The sequence below is a fragment of the Balaenoptera physalus genome (genome assembly GCF_965194825.1).
Source record: "Balaenoptera physalus genome assembly, chromosome: 12".
Lineage (NCBI taxonomy): Eukaryota > Metazoa > Chordata > Mammalia > Artiodactyla > Balaenopteridae > Balaenoptera > Balaenoptera physalus.
Genome location: NC_138897.1, coordinates 4,008,206 through 4,030,761, shown reverse-complemented (window position 1 = coordinate 4,030,761; position 22,556 = coordinate 4,008,206). Strand labels below are relative to the sequence as shown.

Here is a 22,556-nt window from a genome sequence, read left to right as displayed (position 1 = left end):
CTGGGTGGGCCATTATCCCAGAATGTATTCCATTCCGACTTGAGATTGGACTTCAGTGTTGTCATGGAGAAGATGCTTCTGATTGCAGTGGGCCCCTCACCTTTCTACAGAGAATATATTTACACGAATGCCCTTCTTTCCTTTTCAAGCTATGGTTGCAGGGGTTTGAAATCTGTTAGCATCAAACGTCCTTTTCTCTAGGCGTCGCTTGGCTTTGCTGATTTCCTCTTTCCAATCCACTCCCACACGGTCTTTTGGATGGGCTGTAGTATGTGCTCTCTCCCTCCAAATAGTTTCTTTCCCCCCTTTTTCTTCTCAATAATTTAAACATGCCCAGCATTTCTCTCCAAGCAGTTTCATGAACAGAACCAAAGCAGACAGACTGGGAGAGAGAAACACGGAAACCAAGTGAGAAGGTGGAGTTGAGGCTGAGCTTCCTTCAGTTGGGCTCATGGAGAAAGGCTTTCCTGGGAGAACAGCTGGAATAGAATTTGTTTTCTTTCTGATGCTCCATGAATGAATCTTTTATTTTCAAACCTTTTCCTAGAAACTGTCGAACCTTGTACGTCCTCCAAGACTCCCACCCGCAGCCAGAGCTTCTAGAGGTGTGGTCTCGGGGTTGACTCAGGACACCTCATACGTGGACTTCCAGAAGAAATCAAAAGAGGAAATGTCTTTAGACTAACCAGGAATTGTTTCCATGAGATTTCTAAACAGGAAAAGAATGACTAGTGTAAGGGCCCCGAGTCTCCCCTAATGACTTGGAGTGTCGCTCTAGCCCCTGCTTTGGATCTCAGGGGAAAAGAAAGGGAAGAAAGCTCGAGGCTGGAACCCAGACTGTGACTCCAGCCCCTCCTCCATCTTTGTAGCCAGGAGACTGTATCCCCAGCCTCACTTAAGGATGCAGATGAGGAGTGAAATCCATCCACCTGCTGAATTCACATCTCCAGGTGCCCCAGGCATCCCAGGCCCGCAGTTCGCCTGAGCCCCATCTCCAGGTGTTCAATAATGCAGCAGGATTTAGCTGCACCAAAGTGTCACCTGTCTAGGTGAGTCGTGCCGGTGTCTATCTGAAGTGACAGCCATCTTTGAGTACCGGCGTTGTTCACTGACTCCGCTCTCATCATTCGCATCAGGAAGGTAACATTTTCGACAAGGTTGTTTCCTGCCCCTCCCTCCTCCCCCTCCCCCCGCCCCTCCCCACCCTCTTAGAGCACCTGAGCAAAACATCATTGCTGACAAAGGTTTCCTTCTCCAAATTAAATGAGCCCAGCTAGCCCGGCAATTTTTACACAGAAAGCAAGTGAAATGCCAGTGTGCCAAGTTAATGAATCCGGTAACAGGGAGAACATTATCGAGCCTGGATAATATGATCTAGCAATGTTCCTTCGCACGCTTCCTGTAAAGAATGTATGGAAGTCAGTTATGTGCGCGACGCTAACGTCTGTCCTACCCCATCATGGTAATTTGTATAAGTAATGGAAACAGCTTAAATACTTCCATTCTGATGTTGCCAGCAGGGATGGAAATGAACGTTTCAATGAAATCACCTCGACAGAGCCACGCGGGGAGGGGGGCCGGGACTGATTCATCTCCACTCCCTTTGGTGATGGGAACCCTAATGAGAATGCTGGAATGTATAGTTTATCAGATGGAAGAGGAAGAGCAGGTAAATCTCGGAGATTAGAATCGCGGGAGAACCACCAGCACGAGGCGCCCTGGCCTCCCCAGCAGACCTCTGCTAATAACACGCCCTTTTCATCCCGAGGGAGGGAGGCAGGGGTGTGGATGGCTGGCGGGGGAGAGGTGAGGACGGGCAGGCTCTTTTCTCCTCTCTGATGGGCTGCCAGCAAGGATTATCTTCAGCCAGTAAAACCCCAGGGTGCTCTTAGGACACCTCTTAGACCCCTGTCTCGAAAGCTTAGAGGGAGGGAAGAGAACTTGCCTCTTCTTCATTTCCCTGTAATTATAAATGATCCACTTTTAGAATGGCTTTCTCTCTGCCTAAAACGTCATTTTACTCCCTTCCTTGTCCATGTGAGGAAGAGCCATTTTATTTGAACTGCTAGTGCTGTTTAACCTTCCTCAAAAACTGGAACCCAGTTCCTCTTCCCGAGATATCCCAGACCTGTCACCCTGCTTCTAGAAAAATCAGTTTTTCTAGCAAAAGGACTACTCTGTATGCCAAGTGTGCTATAACATCCTTGTAAATTCAAGCGTGTTAATGTGGGTTACTCTACATGTTTTCACACTAAAATGCTATATTCATACATTGCATCATTGCATTTTCCAGTATCACTACGTTTCTTCTGTCTAGACGCTGTTACTGAAAATCCAAGTCAGTTAAAGATGGAAACATTTAGTCATCTGGCCTGTTCTATTAAATGCCAATATCTGAATGACTCCAAGTATCTAAATTTGGGGACATGGCAGAAGCTGAGCATCTTTTGTTGAAAGAACACGTTTTTCAGTTTCCATCGGGATGTGTTGTCATCAGGCAGGAACAGGTACGGATGCGTGCCAGTTACCTTGTGTGAGTGGCTATTTTGAGTAAGCAGGTTGGTATCTGCTAGATGGCAAAGGATGGATTTCAAGCTGGCTTTTAGAAAGCAAATCATGATCAGGGGGAAGCCTTTCTTCTATTGTTGCTGTGCTCTTTCAGCGAGGCACCCACACTTTTGTTCATCTGTCTGAGGAACCCTGGCTCTAATTGCTCAGAGCCAGGGTTACTCAGACTCCGGGGAATTTGGAACTTTATTACATTTAGCCATTAAAAACCAAAGACAGCTGTCACTTCTCCTCGTTCTTCAAATGACTGTTGAATATCAGAGCAAATCTTGTTTTCTTTAAAGAAGCAAAGATATTTAAAAAAATTTTGGGCTGGGATTTGAGAAAAAGAATCGATCTAGTTCGCTGAAGATGCATGTGCCTCACTGTATAATTACAATTTGAGAGGAACATATTTTTCCAGACAATATGTGTGTATTTACATTGTAAACCACCGGGGCACACGTTATTGGTGTCAGATTCACCTCTAGCAGGGACCGTATACGTTGCCTTCTGTCCACTTGCATCAGAATGCACGGGATTTTATGCGACTCATGATGACAGCACGTCTTTAGGGACACATTGGCATCCAGAAGGCACATTTTATGGCAAAACAATATTAACAAGATTTAATCTGTTTAAAAAAAAGTGACATCTAACTGTAAGATCCAGTTGTCTTGTTCTCATCTCGGGGCTGATGGGGTCTACGTGTTTTGTGGTTTTTATGTGCTCACGCCTGCACACACCCACACACCCACACCCACGTGGAGGCTGGTGGCTTCCACGGCCTGTGCCCGTCCTGACGCCGAGGCCGGCACAGCTGCTCTGCGTGTCGTCCCGCTGACGGCAGGACACGCCGCGTGTCACACTCCACGCCGCGTGCTTGGCTCAGGCAGGGCGGGGGGAGTGACGGCAAAGCTGTTTTGACACAAAAAGAAATAGCAGAAATGATGATTTGGAATCTTTGTTTTATTTGATGGGGAGGAATGTCATTTCTTTCTGTAAGTAATTGTAAAAGGAGAATTTCATACTGCAGTTACCATTTCCAGGCTTACTCATTCATCAGAGTTCCGCAGGGTGCGGGTAGGTGAGGGCAGGGGGGAGCTGAGGGTTTCAGCAGAGAAAATGCAACGACGTTGAGTTGACTCTCTTTTCTGTGATTCAGTAGCTGCTCTCATCCAGATCTTTTAGGCTAAACGGTTGTATTCATTCACCTCGTGACGTATGTTGTTCTCAGTTTCATCACTAACAGTAAAAATTTCTACAAATATTTTCATGTATTTTGGTATATTTGTACCCATGTGAATTTTTAGAACACTGTAGCTTATATTGAAAACGAAAGATCGTGACAAGTAATCACTCTGTCCAAGCTTGGAAGTTTTTACAGGTCTCTCTCTGTCTCTCTATCTCTCTGCCTCTGCCTAGGCAAAATTTCCAAAAAAGCGTCTAGGAGAGCAATTAGGAGAATTCACTGGTAATAGTAAGAATAAACCCAATTATTATGATAAGAGAACGATATTTTCTGATATGATAGTGTGGATGTAACTGATGCAGACGCCATTATTGTTATTAAGGGGATTTCAAGAAGTCAGGTGACCTTGTATTAAGCTTCCAGCCAAGTACAGCAGTAATTACGAAGGAGATGCTGGCTCTTGGTGGATCACATTGGTACATAATTTATATAGACTGTAATATATTTAAAGACAAACATTCTCCTAACTTTGTGTTAATAGTTGCCGTGTTGTCGACAACTGCAGGGGTGTGCCCTGCACTGTTCCCATCCACACCCCAATCCCCAAAGACTTGATGTTTCCTTCTCTCTTCTTTTATCCTGTGCGTTTACGAGAATGGGCTGCTGGATGTGAACTTGGAGACACGTGTCTGAGACGTAAGCCCTGCGTAGTTCGGCGTGTGCTGAGTTACATTTCTTTGTTCTTGTTTCAGCCATTTGAAGAGATATTTCGAGCCCAAATCTCCTCTCCAGATTTCTGAATGTCATCTATCGCTCTATCTGAGCGAAAAGTCTTTTCTCGTTTCAGGTGGTAGAAAATACCAGGTCGGAACCTGGTTTGGGACCTAATTGGCTAATATTGGGTTTGTAGACCCAGACTCATCAGACTGTCCTAGCGTGGTGCATGCCCCTCCCAAAATGAAGAGGCAATAACCGAAAACATGGATTTCCCCATGCTTGGCATTGGCCGTGCATGTCTCGGGGATGGCTGGCTTTTTAATTTGTGGATCGAGAGAACATTTGCATCGTATATTAACACGCAGTTCGTTGGTAGTGCGTGTTTTCTTAGGTTCATGCAAGAGTTATTTAGCTTTTGCTCTTCTTCATTTCATTTTAACTTCTCTTTTAATTTTTCAAGATTCTCATATATTTTCTCTCTCCTTTTTCCTCCTGACATTGCTGAAAATCACAGAAAGTTTTCGGTCTTTTAAATTGAGGTTTAAGCCCTTAATTTGTGCTTTCTCACTTAATGTTAAATTACATTGTTGTAACTGCAACAAACTCCAGGCATAAGATTAATACCTGATGTGCTCACTGGGAGGAGTGGGAGGGGCCCCCGATAACTTGAAATTGAATTCTGGGGCAGGGAGAAAGGGAAGACCTTATATTTATTTTAAGGAAGTTACCTGTGAATTACTAATTAAAATTAGAATTGGGTAAAAACCATAGGCCATTTTATTTACAGACTCCACAATTCTAAAAAATGGCCTCTGTTGGGTTTTAGGTAAAGATATAATCGTTATCAATCAGATGGTTTAGCAAACTGGTACGTGAGCGACTGGTGCCAGACAACTAAAATTTGCCAAAGGGATAGAAAAATTTTTGCTCCTTCTACATCAGAGCAGAAGGGGCCTTTCAGATTTGCGTGGCAGGTTGTCAACCTTCCTGCAAAAAATTTAGAACTTAGTTTCATAAATTAACATACATCCCACTTGTATGTTGCTGTCCTTTCAGAGTAGCACGGAATGGGCCCTGACCTGGGTCTGCTTTCTCTGCATTTTTTATTTCCTAATATCTTCTTTCACCAAACCCACCTGCTCTCTTTGTAACAGAGGTGACGTTACTTTACAAGTGATCGATGATAAATTTGGAAGAAAGTGTGTTTTGCAAGATTTTACAGTGAATTGAAGCTGTTCATTTATCACTGAGGTGTGTGTAAGCCCCTTTTGTGAATTGTAAATATACTTTGATGTGATGGCCATCTGTTGGTGGGTATCACGTTTTGCCAGTCGAAAACCTAGTTTGATAGAGCTAAACCTGTAATTTGGTATGATTGTATAGTTTCACCAGGTGGCAATACAATAGCCAAGTTTGGTATTTACTGTAAGCCAGTGCCCAAGCAGGGACCAACGACCTGTGTTTTATAGTTGTCACTTTTGAATTTCCCTTTTCCTCATTCACAGCCAGCTCTCAATTGTGTGTGCTAATGAGGGAAAGAGAGCTTGGATAAACAAAGTCCCCCAACCTGATTCTTGTCATTTATTTCCACGGCCTGCCCCCTGGGGCCTGGGGAAGAGCCTAACCAGGAACTGCTCTCTATGAGTTCCCACCTCCCACTCCTTCCTCTGTGTGGCTGTGATCAGGGAAACTGTAGGAAGGCAGAGGAGGGGCCTGGGTGATGCAGAAGTTCAAGGGCTAACATCCCGAGTAATCCATCGGCCCAAATCTCACGTCTGGTTGCTACACAGTGACAAGGGCCAGGGAGGGGACCACTTTCCCTGGGACGAGGGCGCATTATTTTGTTCCTCTTGTCCCCATTTGTGTGATGTGAGCAGTAGTTTGTGAGGCCTGAGGCTGAGCGGGGCGCCCTCTGACAGCCGTGGGAGGACTGCCCATCGTGGGCATTTCCTAGTTCAAATTGAGGGTCTGTCTGCAGGGCGAGATGAGGAGGAGGGGCCCGCAAGCACAGAGGGGGGCTTGGTGATGAGGATGGTGGTCTGTCTGCCATTTCCATGAATACTTCCTGTAGCCCCACTGTTGGGGAAACCGAGGCCCGGAGGATGGGGTGAGTGAGTGTATGGGGGTCACCGTGTCTTCATCAGTCTGTCCCTTCTGTAAGTCTGTCCTCAGGTCCCGATAATGATGGGTGTCTGTCCTTCAACAGGGAGCCACAGCAATGGCTCCATAGCGTGGACCCAATGGGGACGAGCAGGTGAACGCCATCCCCACGCCCTGCACACCTGGGCTCGCTCCTGTGTGGGACAGATGTGGCTGAGGGGGGACGTGTCTCGGGTGTGTCCCCTTCCTGATACCGACGCGGCAAAAGCAAATGACTCCATCCCCGCCTGGTACCGAAGCCAGGAGTCCAGTGGTCTCGTTTCCAGGCACCATGGGGTCCGGTGTGCGAATTTCCACCTGCACAGCCCTTGTCCGCCTGCCCCAGGCCCAAGCTCTTAAAGTGAAACCCGGTAGATTCTGGATCCTTCTGAGGGCTCTGGTTCCAGGATGTGAGCCCAGTTCTGGAGGGTGGGAGGGGTTGGGGGTCGGGAGAGGGGCTCAGGCACGGCTGTAAAGGAATCCCTCGTGCCCGCCAGCATCTGTGGCTCAGCATCTGTCCTCACGTGGCCACGCACGCTGCCGAGTCGGGTGAAATGGACCACCGCTTGGTCCGAGGGCCACTGGGAAGGGCGGCGGGAGAAGAGGGAGGGAAGTGCTCGTGGGGGGGCTGCCTGGGGAGGTGGGTGCGCTTCCTGCCAACGCCGATTCTACCAGGCCCGGTGCACCCGAGGAGGGGCAGGAAAGCTACTCCGGGGTCAGACGGGCGTCCAGTGGTGGGGACACAAGACAGATGGCCCCCAGCTGCCCCCTAGGTCTGTGTTTCCTCGTGCCGCTTGTAAATTAGAATTGAAAAGTTCGCTCATTAAAAAGATCGACACAGTGAGCTAAAAGTACATGGTAGAAGAGTAAAGTAGCCAAAGAATATCAGCGGATCAGGATGAATAAAGTGGAAGAGTGTGTGATAAAAGTAGAAATCCTGAAAGTCTAGAAAACGGACGGGGACCGTGTTGGTGGAAGGCTAAAGTGATGCAGCACAGTGACCACTGAGCTGGTGGATTGTGGGTCTCAGGAGAGGCCTCGCCTCCTGCCCCCCTGTCGGTGGGACCCGGCAGCCCCCTCCCTAGGGAAGGCTGAAGGAGGTGAGGATACAGGAGCAGGGCCGGGAGGAAGACGGAGGCGGCCTATGTGCGGGCAGACTCTCGGCGCCCCCGAAATTCTGCCACAGGAACCCTAACGCCATCTGTACCCCTTCATTGTTCTTCCCACCTCTTACTTTTTAACATTAAAAAATATAAAAGTAACAACGAACAAAGCCCTTCCCACATTCCCTCCCCTAGTCTGGGCCCTGCCCTTCCAGGCTCCTTAATTCCCAGCGTCGGGCTAGTGGCTGTTTCCAGCTATTTCATTCCAGAAATGGTGTGAAATGGCTAATCTGTGCTTGTTGAATTGAAAACACTGAAGAAGATTTTGAAAACAGATATTTATCAAGAGCCACTTCAGTCAACAAACCCATATATTCATTATCTAGAAAAAAACCACTATTAACATTTTCTAAAAGGATTTTTCCATTGTATTGTGAATAGGTTTGTCTTCTGCTTTTTCCATTGAATGCCTCTCCCCTTGTCATTAAAACATAGTTTTTAACGTTTGAATAATATTGCATCTTAGGAATAAACGAAAAATCACCTAACTACCGATTATTGTTGAAGATTTACGTTGTGGAAAATTTTATATGGAATAATACCATAAAGGACATCTTTGTGCATGAAGCTTAATCTGTATTTTATGTCACCTTCTGAGGCTACACTTCCAAAAGTAAAATTATTGGGCCAAAGGGTGTCAAAAAATTTCTCTCCTTTTACTCTTTTTTCATTGAGATTCTCTCAATTATAACAGCATGATGGGCACATAAGAGGTGTCCTAAACACTGATACAGAATTACTTTGGGTCAGGGACTTCCCTGGTGGTCCAGTGGTTAAGACTCTGCACTTCCACTGCAGGGGGCATGGGTTCAATCCCTGGTCAGGGAACTAGGATCCCTTCATGCTGTGCAGCACAGCCAAAAAAAAAAAACAAGAATTACCTTGGGTCATTAATTCATTCACAAGCATTTACTCAGAGTGTTTGTTGGCATTGAGGTGCTAATGAGACAAAGGAAAGTAACTCGGTCCTGATGGTGGCAGAGTGGATGGACCTCTGGCTGGGAGTCAGGTGACCCGCGTTTGAATCCTTGTTTGTCTCCTCTGGGACCTTGGGGAAGTCGGTCAACTTCTCCAAGACCAGTTTTCTCATCTTCAAAATGGGCATTTTCGGGGGTGCTAACTTGAAGGGTTGTGAGGGTTAAAATGGGGCAAAGAAAGAAAATGCCCAGTGGGGGGAGGTAGGCAGAGGTGGCACTCAGCAATTTTAGTTGAATGAGCAAGTTCATGGTTTGATGACGAGGACAGACAGGTAAACATCTCTTAATGCTTCCGGGAATGAACTCGGGGAGGGGATTAAAAGGCGTCATGAAGGAGGTGACATCTGAGCCTCCCCTTGAGGACGAGCTTCGTCACCAGGTGGAGAAGTGGGCGGGGTGCCCCCTGGGACCAGGGTGCGCGGGGACTGGACCTGTGGCGGAGGGAGGGGTCCACGTGGGGGTTTGCGCCCCCTGTGCAGCTCGTGGACCCTGACAGCGATTTTAGCTCAGGGGTTGTGGAGGAAGAAAGAGCGTGGCAGGACAGGAGGGCAGGAGGCCCAGCGGGGCGGCTGTTGCACGTCTGATGAGAGGCTGGAGCGTCAGAATTAGGGCAGGGGCCCCGCTGGCTGTGGAGCTGGACCACGGGAGGCGCTGAGGACAGCCGTCGCTCTTCCGGCGCGGACACTTGTTCGGGGGGGATTCAGTACAGCTGAGGCAGGAGACTCCCAGCTCAGGAGGAGGAAGTGTGCTGTTACTGGGGCGGGGGCTGGAGGGGGCAGGGTCAGTCGTGCGTCTGCACGAAGTTGATGGGGGGCGCCTGTGGAACGCCCACGTCGCCATGGACTCCGGTCACAGCAGCTGGGGCCCCTTCTATGTGCCAGACACGAGGCAGACTCGGACTACAGGCCAGAGGGCCTCCCAAAGCCAGCTTCCCCCGACGGGGCGGGAGGGCCCAGGCCTGCACCCGGTGGCCTCGCAGGTGGACGTGGATCCGGTGCTCGTGGCCGTGCCCTGGAGGAGTTGTGGAAGAAGTCAAGGTTGGCTGGAAAGAGGCTGTGGAGGGACCGGGCAGGAGTGACAGGCAGGGCGGGTGGAGGAAGCCGGCGGCGCCCTGGCCCCGGAGAGCACGGTGTCACACCCGGAGTGCGCTGGGCAGGGGGGCTGGGGGCCGCCTCCCCGCGGGGATGCTCGGCCCGAGGCAGGGGACGCCGGCGGGTCCCAGGATGCCCCCGGGTCCGCCCCGGGGCTCCCCTCCTTTCTGAACTTGTGCCCCCGCCCTGGGCCTCCCCTGGCCGCCTGCTCACCCAGCTTCGTGTCTCCCCTGGGAGACGAGCTCCAGGAAGGCAGGCACGTTAGGGATCCCCCTTCCCCCTCCTGGAAAACGGGGGACGGGTGTCCAAGGGAGGGAACGGCAGAAACCAGTGACCCTTAGGAGGCCGGGGTTTGCTCTGTGTGGTTCCAGGAGTAACTGTCGCCCTGGGGCTGGGGGTGGCCTATAGGAGGCGTTTGAGCTCAACCTGGGGGCTCCCAGGTGCTGGCTGGTCTGTCGGGAGCAGGACGGGCCCGGGATGCAGCAGGGCCTGATGACATTCCACTCTGCTGGGACACGGACATGCATGTGGGCAGATGCCAAGCAAGTCACGTCCGTGCGGTTCCAGGCCCTGAGATGCCGCCTGCAGAGTGAGGACCGGTGGGTGACAAACACACCCCGGAGGTTCGGCAGCGAGTCCCCCGCGACGGCGCGGGGCTCATGGGCTGTAACTCCCTGACGTTAGTGGACTCCGACGCAGTCCTGCCTTCCGTTGGGAAGCACCGTGGACACGCGTGCCTGGGTTGCTCGATGCTGCCACCCGGGCGTGGGGACGGCCGCGAGGGGAAGCGGGGGTGGGCAGGGATGCTGAAGGGCCCCGTGGAGCGGCCGTCGCTCGCCACGTGTTCACTTGTGCTCACGAGCGATCGTGCCTGGAGCTCTCGGCGTGCGGGCGCAGACCCTCCCGTGTGTCTCCCTCCTGCCCGCGTCCGTCCCCTGGGCTGCCACCTCCTTCTCCGTCTCTCCATCACTGTACCTGAAAACCCCGTGCTCTCTGCCGCGTTCCCTTGGGGTCTGGTGCTGATAACGTGATAACGAGTGATTCTACTTAATGAGACACCCTCTCAGGTCATATCAGTGCATTTTAATAGGGCCTTTCTGGAAATATCTTAACCCCAAATTTCCCAGGTAGTTGACGCAACACTAGTTGTTCCCTCAAAAAAAAAAAAAGGAAAAAGAAGTACAAGTATGCTTTGGTCAAATCAGTTAAGAGGTGCAGGCGATTATGTCCCCTTGGGGATTGACAAGATCTGTCACATAGTAAAGGATCTAAAATGTGCCGCAGTAAAAGGTCAGATTCCATCTAGTGATTTATATGCCGTCCATCCCTCCCATTCTTGGGACAGCTGTCAGTATCCTGAGTTTTTCTGGGAAATGCCGCCTTCACCCCAAGAAGTCACCCTCTGTGCAGCTGTGGCCTGTAGCAGGCCATTGTAGCATATACTATAGGCCTTGTTAAGAATAAAAATTTTTTTATTGTTCCAAAATACTCGTAACACAAAAGTTACCATTTTTATCATTTCTAAGTGCACGGTTCAGTGGTATTAAGTACATTCACCCTGTTATGCAACAATACCCACCATACATCTCCAGAACTTTTCGTCTTCCCAAATTGAAACTCTGAACCCACCAAACACCAACTTTCCATTCCTTCCTCTCCCCCAGCCCCTGGAAACCACTGTTCCACTTCCTGTCCCTGTAAGCCTCCCTACTCTAGGTGTCTCATATAAGGGGACTCCTACAGGATTTGTCTTTTGTGTACACACGTGGCTCTTTGACCCCTGTCGGGTGTCACCTGTGGGAGACTTCTGCTCTGTCCAGGCAGGGGAGCGCTGGTGGTGCTATGCTGCTTTCTCCTTTTTAGTGGAGACCAGAGTATTTTTATCGCTTGCCATTGAGGAGCGTTTTTATTTACGGAAACCGTAGAATACTGTCTGTGTATTATCTCGCCCTAGAAGTTGACAACCAGGTCCCCCCCACCGTGGGGAGGCACAAGGGACCCCCGCTGCTTACAGAAAGAGGAGCCTGCAGGAGGAGGGGCAGGGGGGGCAGGGGTCCCCCTTCCCTTCCCACCCAGCTGTGACGGCCACACTGACATCTTTAAGAAGAGGGCAGACACTGCCCTTCCGTCGAAATGTATTCACTTAGGAGGGGGGATTGTCTTGGTGGAAACCTATTTCCTGCCGTTGAGCTGCGGGAGGGGTAGATATGTAAAGTGGAGGTAGCCTCGTAGCCTGGGAGCTCGGCTGAGAAACATCTTTCTAAAGATCATCTAACTGCTGGGGAGGCCGCGTCCTTGGAGATGATTTACGTCTCCTCACGGTGTTTCATTTTTCTCTCCTAGCTTACGTTCCTGAGGAAGAACTGAAGGCAGCAGAAATAGATGAAGAAAACGTGGAGGAGGATGGGCTGCCTTTGGACGTTCAGGAAAGCGACTTCGTGTGCAATGAGGAAGCGGAGCTCAAGGAGGCCCAGAGCTACCAGAACTCCCCCATCAGCACCGCGACTAATCAGGACGCCGGCTACGGGTCGCCGTTCAGCGAAAACAGCGACCCGCCAGCCCATTTCAAGAGCTCTTCCTCCAAGGAAGAGAAAGAGGAGCCCCAGGGTCGGGAGGGCGTCTGCTACCCCCAGGACAGCTTGGCCCAGATCAAGGCCGTGTATGCAAACCTGTTCTCGGAGTCCTGCTGGTCCAGCTTGGCTCTGGATTTGAAGAAGTCCGGTTCGACCACCAGCAACAGCGATGCCGGCCAGAAGGAGGGCTCCACCCCCGCCCCCATGCCCCCCACCAGTACCGCGGGGGCCACCGGGACCACGGCGAGCACGCCCAGCTCGGGCTCCAGCTCCGGCACCAGCACCAGCACCAGCGCCAGCGGCGGCCCCGGCTATGACTGGCACCAGGCCGCCCTGGCCAAGACGCTGCAGCAGACGTCCTCGTACGGGCTGCTGCCCGAGCCCAGCCTCTTCAGCACCGTGCAGCTCTACCGGCAGAACAACAAGCTGTACGGCTCCGTGTTCACGGGCGCCAGCAAGTTCCGCTGCAAAGACTGCAGCGCCGCGTACGACACGCTGGTGGAGCTGACGGTGCACATGAACGAGACGGGACACTACCGCGACGACAACAGAGACAAGGACTCCGAGAAGACCAAGCGGTGGTCCAAGCCCAGGAAGCGCTCCCTGATGGAGATGGAGGGGAAGGAGGACGCCCAGAAGGTGCTCAAGTGCATGTACTGCGGCCACTCCTTTGAGTCTCTGCAGGACCTGAGCGTGCACATGATCAAGACAAAGCATTACCAGAAAGTGCCTCTCAAGGAGCCGGTGCCGGCCATCACCAAGCTGGTCCCTTCCACCAAAAAGCGGGCGCTGCAGGACTTGGCGTCCCCCTGCTCCCCCGAACCGGCGGGCATCGCGGCCGAAGTGGCGCTGGGCGAGTCGGCCAAGGACCAGAAGTCGGCCAACCCGTACGTGACGCCCAACAACCGCTACGGCTACCAGAACGGGGCCAGCTACACCTGGCAGTTCGAGGCCCGCAAGGCCCAGATCCTCAAGTGCATGGAATGCGGCAGCTCCCACGACACCCTGCAGCAGCTCACCGCCCACATGATGGTCACCGGCCACTTCTTGAAAGTGACCACCTCTGCCTCCAAGAAAGGGAAGCAGCTGGTGCTGGACCCCATGGTGGAGGAGAAGATCCAGTCCATTCCTCTGCCCCCCACCACGCACACGCGGCTGCCCGCCGCCCACGTCAAAAAGCAGCCCGACTCTCCCTCGGGGTCCACGGCCCCGGAGGAGAAGAAGGAGCCCGAGAAGGAGAAGGCGCCGCCGGCGGTGGCCGGGGACGCAGACAAGCAGATCAAGGAGGAGGGTGAGGACGTCTCCGACAAGTTCGAGCCCACCGCCCTCTACCAGTACCTCCGCGAGGAGGACCTGGACGACAGCCCCAGGGGCGGGGTGGACATCCTGAAGTCCCTGGAGAACACGGTCTCCACGGCCATCAGCAAAGCCCAGAACGGCGCGCCCTCGTGGGGTGGCTACCCCAGCATCCACGCCGCCTACCAGCTGCCGGGCACCGTGAAGCCGCCGCCGCCCGTGCAGAGCGTGCCGATGCAGCCGTCCTACGCCGGCAGCGCGAAGCCGCTGTCCTCGGAGCACAGCGCGCTCCTGCACTCCCCGGGGAGCCTCACGCCGCCGCCCCACAAGAGCAACGTGTCGGCCATGGAGGAGCTGGTGGAGAAGGTCACGGGCAAGGTCAGCGTGAAGAAGGAGGAGAGGCCGGCGGAGAAGGACAAGGGCTCGCCGGCCAAGGCCGCGTCCCCCGCGGCCAAGGAGAATAAAGACTTCCCCAGGGCCGAGGACCTCGGCGGCGGCGGCAAGCCCCAGCAGCAGAAGAAGGGCCCCGAAGCCGATGCGGGGAAGACCAAGAAGGAGAGTGCGGTGGACGCCCACACCCCGAATGGCACGGAACCCCTCAAGGCCAAAGTCACCAACGGCTGTAACAACCTGGGCATCATCACAGACCACTCTCCCGAGCCCTCCTTCATCAACCCACTGAGCGCCCTGCAGTCCATCATGAACACCCACCTGGGCAAAGTGTCCAGGCCTGTGAGCCCCTCGCTGGACCCGCTGGCCATGCTCTACAAGATCAGCACCAGCATGCTGGACAAGCCGGCCTTCCCCGCCCCGCCCGCCAAGCCGCCCGGCGCCCTGGACCGCTACTACTACGAGGGCAGCGACCAGCCCATCGACCTGACCAAGTCCAAGAGCAAGCCCCTGGCCCCGGGCGCCGCTGACGGCGTGTCCTCGCCGCTGCGGGAGAGCGCGCTCATGGACATCTCGGACATGGTGAAGAACCTCACGGGCCGGCTGACCCCCAAGTCCTCCACGCCCTCCACCGTGTCGGAGAAGTCGGACGCCGACGGCAGCAGCTTCGAGGAGGCGGTAGATGAGCTGTCTCCCGTTCACAAGAGGAAGGGGCGGCAGTCCAACTGGAACCCGCAGCACCTGCTTATCCTGCAGGCCCAGTTCGCCTCGAGCCTGCGGGAGACCCCGGAGGGTAAGTACATCATGTCGGACCTGGGCCCTCAGGAGCGGGTACACATCTCCAAGTTCACCGGTCTCTCCATGACCACCATCAGCCACTGGCTGGCCAACGTCAAGTACCAGTTGCGGAGGACAGGGGGGACCAAGTTCCTGAAGAACCTGGACACAGGGCATCCTGTTTTCTTTTGCAACGATTGTGCCTCTCAGTTCAGAACTGCTTCCACGTACATCAATCATCTAGAGACACACTTAGGCTTCAGCTTGAAGGATCTCTCCAAGCTGCCACTAAATCAGATTCAAGAACAGCAGAACGTTTCCAAAGTCCTGGCGAACAAAGCGTTGGGCCCGGTGGGAGCCGCCGAGGACGATCTGGGCTCCACATTCCAGTGCAAGCTCTGCAACCGGACTTTCGCGAGCAAGCACGCAGTCAAACTGCACCTTAGTAAGACCCACGGCAAGTCTCCCGAGGACCACCTGATCTACGTGACGGAGCTGGAGAAACAGTAGCCCTGGGTCCGCGCGGGCCCGGGGCACATTGCACTAAACGTCGTCATACTGCACTAGGCCTGGCCTGAGCCTCCAAAATCAGCCTGCCCTTTGTTGCTGACTGCCTGTCTGGACCTTGGTTTTTCTTACACATATTTTGTAGTTATATTTATATGCTCTTCGTCCGATTGTGCATGTTCCGTTTCTTTTTCCGTGAGTCAAAGTCTGACCTTTATTTTCAACATCTGTTCTCGATGTTCAGCTCTCTTTTGTAGGAAATAGTGGGGCACACTACTCGGAGACATTTATTTAGCAGGAAAGAAAGACACAAATAACAATGAGAAAAGACGTCCTAAAATTACAAAGTTGCCATGACAATAAAGGTCATAGAACGTCCTAGTGTCAAATTTAACCCTTTGAGGACTGTAATCGCATTTCTGTGCCTTTCACTCAAAAAAAAAAAGAAAAAAGAAAAAAAAAAGGCTTAAAGGCATTTCATTCAGATCAAAAGCTGTGTCAGACACAAAACTTATTTAATAATTAAAAAACGAGCTTTTATATGCAGAACTGGTTTGTGAAGGAAGCATGCATGCAGCTGTTGGAAAATAGAAAGTTGTCTAGGACTTGGGGTTAGGAAGCCACAACTTCACATGTTTAAAACAAAAAAAACAAAACAAAACAAAAACTAACAGCAGCGACAACAAACACCCCAGTTGCCACTATGCCCAAACCCTCTGGATGCTGAAAAAAATGCCACTTTTGGCAAAAAAAAAAAAGTATGCAAGCTATTATTTAAAAACGTGTAAAAATGCTATTTCTTTTTTCTGTAAAATACTGCAGTTTATAGTTATTTACAAATGTAAGCTTTGGTACAAGCTGACCTTTCTATAAGCGTGCTGCATTGGTAAATGGAAAAAAAAAATGGGGCAAATGTTGGAGTCCTTTCCTTGTAAATTGCCAGCATCAGCTTAAAAACTCCTATATGTTACATATCGTACCATTTTAATCTATTCAACTTTCTTTGTACCTTCTGGCTGTATGCTTTCTCTTTTAACTTTTTATATTGTCATTTTATATTAAATTTCTGTGTATATAATGTACAACCACAATTTTTGAATAAAATTTAGTTCCTGCAGCTTGATTTAAATAGAGAAATTTTACTGGCACCTGCATCTTTCCAGATGCATGTATATCAGACAAAAATAAATAAATGAAAACAAAGCAAGCAATGCACTATTAATTATACATTTTGATGTTCTATCATTAATATTGTACAGTACATTTCGGTTCACACAATTAAATCCACTGTTTTCTCGAATGTAAAATAAACCCACATGCAGTTCTTGATTTACATAGATTGTCATGTCGTCATTATTTTGCCTCTGAGATGTTATTTCAGCAACGAGAGGTATGGCTTATGCAATCAACCAACAGAAATTCTAGTTGGAATCATCATTTCATGATTTGTGTGCTGACGTGCTTCATTCAAATGATCAGTATTGCATTTCTTAAAATGATAATTAAAAATTTTAACTCCGCTGGGTGCCACCGGATTCCTGAGGACAGCCATTGAGCGATGGCTGGCTTGTACTTCGAGGGACTGAGGTGCTTCCTTCGGAGAATGCTTCCGCACTATTTTTAAATGTTTACAGTTATCCTTTGTGTGCATCCGGAGCCTTAGCAGTGGGGGGCGGTCGAAGGGCAGGTCTTGCTCTATAGCAGCAGACCCTGGGGGGCTTGGAATTGGTTCTGCGTTGCTCCAAAGAGGAAAGCCTGATCTCTGCACTTTTAAAAATGTACAGTTTTTATAAAATGAGCTGCCCTGGAGCACGCGGAGGGGCGTTGCTCTGCGCGGAAGACCACTGGCACTCCAGGCCTGTAAGCGCTGTGCCCCAGGCCCTGAATGAAATCCGGGTCTTCCTGCTTAGTCTGGCCTCTTTGCCCTGGAAGTACATAACGACATGAGCAGGACAATTTCTTTTTCCACCTTTTGCTTAAGTTTTCGTAAAATAGTATCCTGAGAAAGCTTAGAATGTACAGCGCTCAGCTGTGCTGTTTCCATGATTTCCCTCCATGCCAAGCCCTTGACCCCTGCGGGAGGAGAATCAGGGCGGCCACCTCTGCACCATCTGTGCTGAGGCCGCAGAGCGCCAGGGAGGTCTGCTGCCTTCTCCTGACCTTCATGGATAAACAGCTCTGTCCTTTAGGAGCTTCAGCCATTCAGACATTTTGGTTCCGTGTCTGGGGGATTACATACTTTGGGCTCAAGGGGTGACGGGGAGGAGTGACAGGCCTGTGGTGGAGTGTAGTGGGGTCTTTGCACGACGATCCTTCGAAGTTCTGTTTATTTTAGCACAGGCCTGCAGATGTATGTTCTGTGATTTCACCTTGGAGCGGGTGCAGCGGGTGAGGTGGTGTGACGGGCGTGAGAGGCCGGGACGGGGTGGGTTCGGTCCCCATGTGGAGCCGCGGGGCCGTGTGAAAGCTTGCAGCTGAGTGCTGACCACTGGGGTGAGGACATGGGACTCGGTGGGGGGGGCCCTTCCTTCATTTTTCCTTTTTCTAATTCATCAGCCACCTTGTGATCTTGTCATCCGAGTTCCCCAACCGATGGCCAGAAGACTTGCTCATCTTGCCGCTGGTGAGACGGTGATCCTTGTTGCTGTCTGGCGAGGATCCTGGTAGGTCCCTGGCAAGGAACCCCCCCCCTCCCTCGCCAGGGACTGTTTTGAGTGTTTCACACGGAGTAACTCCCTCAGGGCCCCAGGGGATCTGTTACTTCCACCTCCTCTGCAGGTGGGGAGCCCCTGCTGGGCTCAGTGGACGCTTGCCCAAGCTCACAAGGCCCATGATTGACAGAACTTGGGCCTGAGCCCACGAGGCTTTGCCCCGGGGTGCGTGCCCTGTGATCTGCCCTCAGGTGTGACCGGCCCCAGGGGAGGGTCTGTGGTTTCTACGCAGCCACCCACCCCGAGCGGATAAGCATTCTTCCAATCACCTCCTGCGGCCGCTCCCCTCGGCCGCAGAACAGGCCAGCTCTATCTTCTGTTCAATCTGAACAATAAGTTGAAATGATGTTAGTTACGAGTTTGTAGTATCCTCAACTGAATACAGGTCTACCTAGTAATACAGAAACTCGATTTGTATAAATACAGATGGAAACATCCAGGGGACAAATTGGCTCCCTCTAATTTGAGGATTTACTTACACGAGTTTCTGCTTCCTTCATCAGTATTTGAAGAAATGCATCCCTCCTTTATCTGGTCTTGTGTGTCCCCCAGTGGACTCCACAGGTGGCATTGCGTGCTCTCCGTTTCTCAGGGGGGCCCTCTCTCCCTTCCCCCAGGGGAACAGGCTGCATCTTCTGGAGCCTGAGGGCAAATGGCCCTGAGCGTCTGGAGGGAGCTGGCCATCCGCCCGTCCCCTGCCTGGTAGGAGGCTGGAGGGCCTAGCAAGCAGGCATTTTTGTAACCTTGTGTACACGCAGACATCACCCTATTTTGCATTTGTATTTGCAGCTTGAGTATCGGGTTTAATAACTAAATATTTTTTCCGTTCAATGTAGATTTTTAAAAGGTTTGGGATAGTCCTCTGAATGTGGGTTGGGATTGGAGGTTCATTGTTATTTAGTTGAGACTTAAAAGATATAAAGCCTATAACATAATCATAGACACTAGTTGATATAAGAGAAACAAACTCAAGCATTGTATGCAAAAAGAAGAGATTAAAAACTTTTCAGATTTATGTTCCTACATTTCTATATTTGATAATCTTTGAAAAGCTTTGAAACATTAGTTGAAAGCATGTCTAAACTGCTTCCGAATTTTCAGAAACCTGTACCTACAAATAAAGGTTTCTGCTTTTTTCCAAGGTAAAATTTCTTGTTACTTTGTTTTTCTGAAGATGGTGGAGACTGTTAAAAGCCAATTATCGAATTATAAAGTGAAAAGATACCAAAGAGTCAGATTTGGAGAGCCTTTGTAATTTTCCCATACCGTTTATAATAAAAGTAATACATAGTCATTGCAGAAAACTTGGAACACACACACACACACACAAATAAAAGAGGAAATAAAAATTAAATTGTTTTCATCTAGAGAAAAATCACTTAATATGTTAGTGCTAGCATCTTTTTTTTTCATGTTTCTACAAAATAGATGCTCAACCTACTTTTTTTTAAATTTTATTTTATTTATTTATTTATTTAGTTAGTTAGTTATGGCTGTGTTGGATCTTTGTTTCTGTGCGAGGGCTTCCTCTAGTTGTGGCAAGCAGGGGCCACTCTTCATCGCGGTGCGCAGGCCTCTCACTATCGCGGCCTCTCTTGTTGCGGAGCACAGGCTCCAGACGCGCAGGCTCAGTAGTTGTGGCTCACGGGCCTAGTTGCTCCGTGGCATGTGGGATCTTCCCAGACCAGGGCTCGAACCCGTGTCCCCTGCATTGGCAGGCAGATTCTCAACCACTGCGCCACCAGGGAAGCCCTCAACCTACTTTTGTACTTGCTTTTTCTACTTGTTAGTAGATGATGTGTATTTTCCCATTTCATTAAATATCAAAAATATCAAAAATCTTATCAAGATGTACTATAACTTATTAATTAATTCTGTTTTAGAATTCGGAAAAACAACATTTAGATTCTTTTCAAGTTTTCAGTGTTACAAATGAGTACACAAGAATATTCCACTCAATAGTTCCATGAATATTTTTGGTTATTTCCTTAGCATAAATACCCAGAATTGAAATTTCTGCCTCACAGTGTGATTTGATACCTGTGCCCAAATCACCCACGAGAGAGCTGGTACCAGCTTCCTCACTCTTCGCAGGAGAACGACCATTTCTGTCCACCTTTGCTTTGTGCACACAAGGATTTTTTTTTTTTTTTTAATTCTGGCTATTTTCACTAATTGGCCAGTGTAATATTGACGTTTTAATAATATTTTTAATGCTTATAGTCCATTGATATTATTTAAGGAAGAGATGGCTTAAGAACCTGTATGATTTTTTTTGAGGACTTTCATGTGAATTATGAGTTCATTTAAATTTGGTGGCCAATTTACATATTTTAGAGAAAACACACAAGAAAGAAAGAAGTTGACAAAGGTCTGCAGCTCCCCTGTGGCTCCAGCACGAGAACATGACAGCGTGTCTTCCTGTGCTGTTCTCCCAGGGTAGATGGCTCATGAAAACGTGCCCAAAGACGTCAAGTATATTATATACCAGCACTGTCTTTAAATTGCCCAACTTGGAATAGGGAGAAAAATTCCATATTCTGGGATTTCTATGACTAATTTACAATTAGTATTTCTTAGGCAAACAAAGATAATCTCAGAATAAAGTGGACTATCCTAGGAAGATGCGATTTGGTCACCTAGAGGGAATAGAAGGGAGGAGAGAAGGACCAATTCAAAAGTCTAGCACAGGGAACTATACTCAGTATTTTGTAATAATCTATAAGGGAAAAGAATCTGAAAAAGAATATATATAACTGAATTACTGTGCTGTACACCTGAAACTAACCCAACATTGTATTGTAAATCAACTGTACTTCAATTAAAAAAAAAAAAAAAAAGGCAATGTCGGAAGTATCTTCCACAGGGTAGTTTCTTCCAGAGCTCAAGTTCAAAGCCATTGCTAACTGAGGACCGATGTCTCTGACCCAGGTTTCTGATAGGAATATGAAGGGGCTTATGCCATAGTTGTAAAGATTAGGAGGAAGGCATGTCACCTTCAGACCAATTAAGATCAGGAGGTTCTGAAGGGTACATAGAGCAATAAGGGCTTTCACCAACTACTATTGAGAAGTTGACCCATAACTAGTTAACCATTATTTTTCTTCAATCACACAAAAATATTTGCAACTTGATCTGACTGGTATAAAGATTGGTGATGTGTTCCAGGGTGATTGACGCCTACCAGTTGAACAGATAGTAGAAGCTGTGGGCTGACATAGGTCATCACATTTTGTTAAAATATTTGAGATATGGTACAAAGCGTACTTTTAATTGAGATATAATTGACATATAACATCATATTAGTTTCAGTTGTACAACATAATGATTTGACATATGTGTATATGTTATTAAATGATCACCACAATAAGTCTAGGTAACATCCATCACCATACATAGTTACTGAACTCATTTTTCCTGTGATGAGAATTTTTAAGATCTACTCTTCTAGCAAGTTGCAAATATACAATACAGTATTATTAACTATAGTCACCAGGCCGTACATTACATCTCTGGTATACGTATAAAGTATACTTACATATTTTATAACTGGAAGTGTGTACCTTTTGACTCCCTCCACCCATCTTGCTACATAATAATAAAACTAAGAAAGGTGAGAAGTTTTTAATCCTTTATGACCTGTGTAATTTAAATATTGAATCATATTTCTAAGCCATAGCTTTCTGATACATAGCTCATGCCATTATGCCCAGTTTATATTGAGGAACGATTAACCAATTAATCATTTTTCTTACCAATTTCAACCTTTGGCTCTTTAAAGTCATTACAGTTATGGAAGGCAAATATTTAGTTATGTTTTGATTTGTTAACTTTAAGAGACAGTAGTGCCCAAAATACCTTCCTTTTGTTTGTAATATATTGATTTACAAATTAGTAAAATCTAATGTCCACTTTCAAAGCTATTTGTTCTCCTTTTGGAGATTCCTGTCCTCAGTTTTTGAGTCATGAGTAACCTGGATATGCACAATTCTAGCATGGTGAGCTCAGATATCGGTATGTGGAATGGCGTGACGATGACTGCTTCTCGAGACTGGACACTGGACATTGATTGGGACACCTTCTGTTTCCATCATGCCTTCCAACAGTTAGTAGAAACCAAGGACATTAAAATCTGAAATGATCTGCAAACACAAATCTGATGGAAAGGACTTTGTTCAAACTTCAGATTACTATGAAAAGTATATTTCAAATAGGGGGTCATTTAAAGTGTCAGCCCTTTTCACGGTGATTGTTATCTTAAATATAATGTGAGTATTCATCTTTAAGTTCTGGTTAGATAGTTGGAAACTTACAGTGACAATGTGTAACATCTTGTTTGTTGTCAGGGAAGCCCTGTAGTGTCAGGAAACCCTCCTGACGAAACTGGAAGCTGCAGAGAGGTGCCCAAGTTGCCATCACTCCAGCTTCTCAGAAGAAAAGATTTCAAAAAAAAGGAGTCACAAAGTTACAGATGAC

At 49.0% G+C, this 22,556-nt stretch overlaps 1 protein-coding gene across 2 annotated transcripts in view; it reads left to right on the top strand.

The window, feature by feature from the left end:
• The window catches only part of TSHZ1 (teashirt zinc finger homeobox 1), a 76,621-nt gene extending 59,919 nt beyond the window's left edge, over positions 1-16,702 (top strand). For both annotated transcript variants that reach the window (XM_082417050.1, XM_082417049.1), the window contains one exon: positions 12,170-16,702. In XM_082417050.1, the coding sequence (XP_082273176.1) occupies positions 12,170-15,372 (3,203 nt within the window). In that variant the 3' untranslated portion in view covers positions 15,373-16,702. The remainder of the gene's footprint in view (positions 1-12,169) is intronic.
• The last annotated feature ends 5,854 nt before the right edge of the window (positions 16,703-22,556 follow it).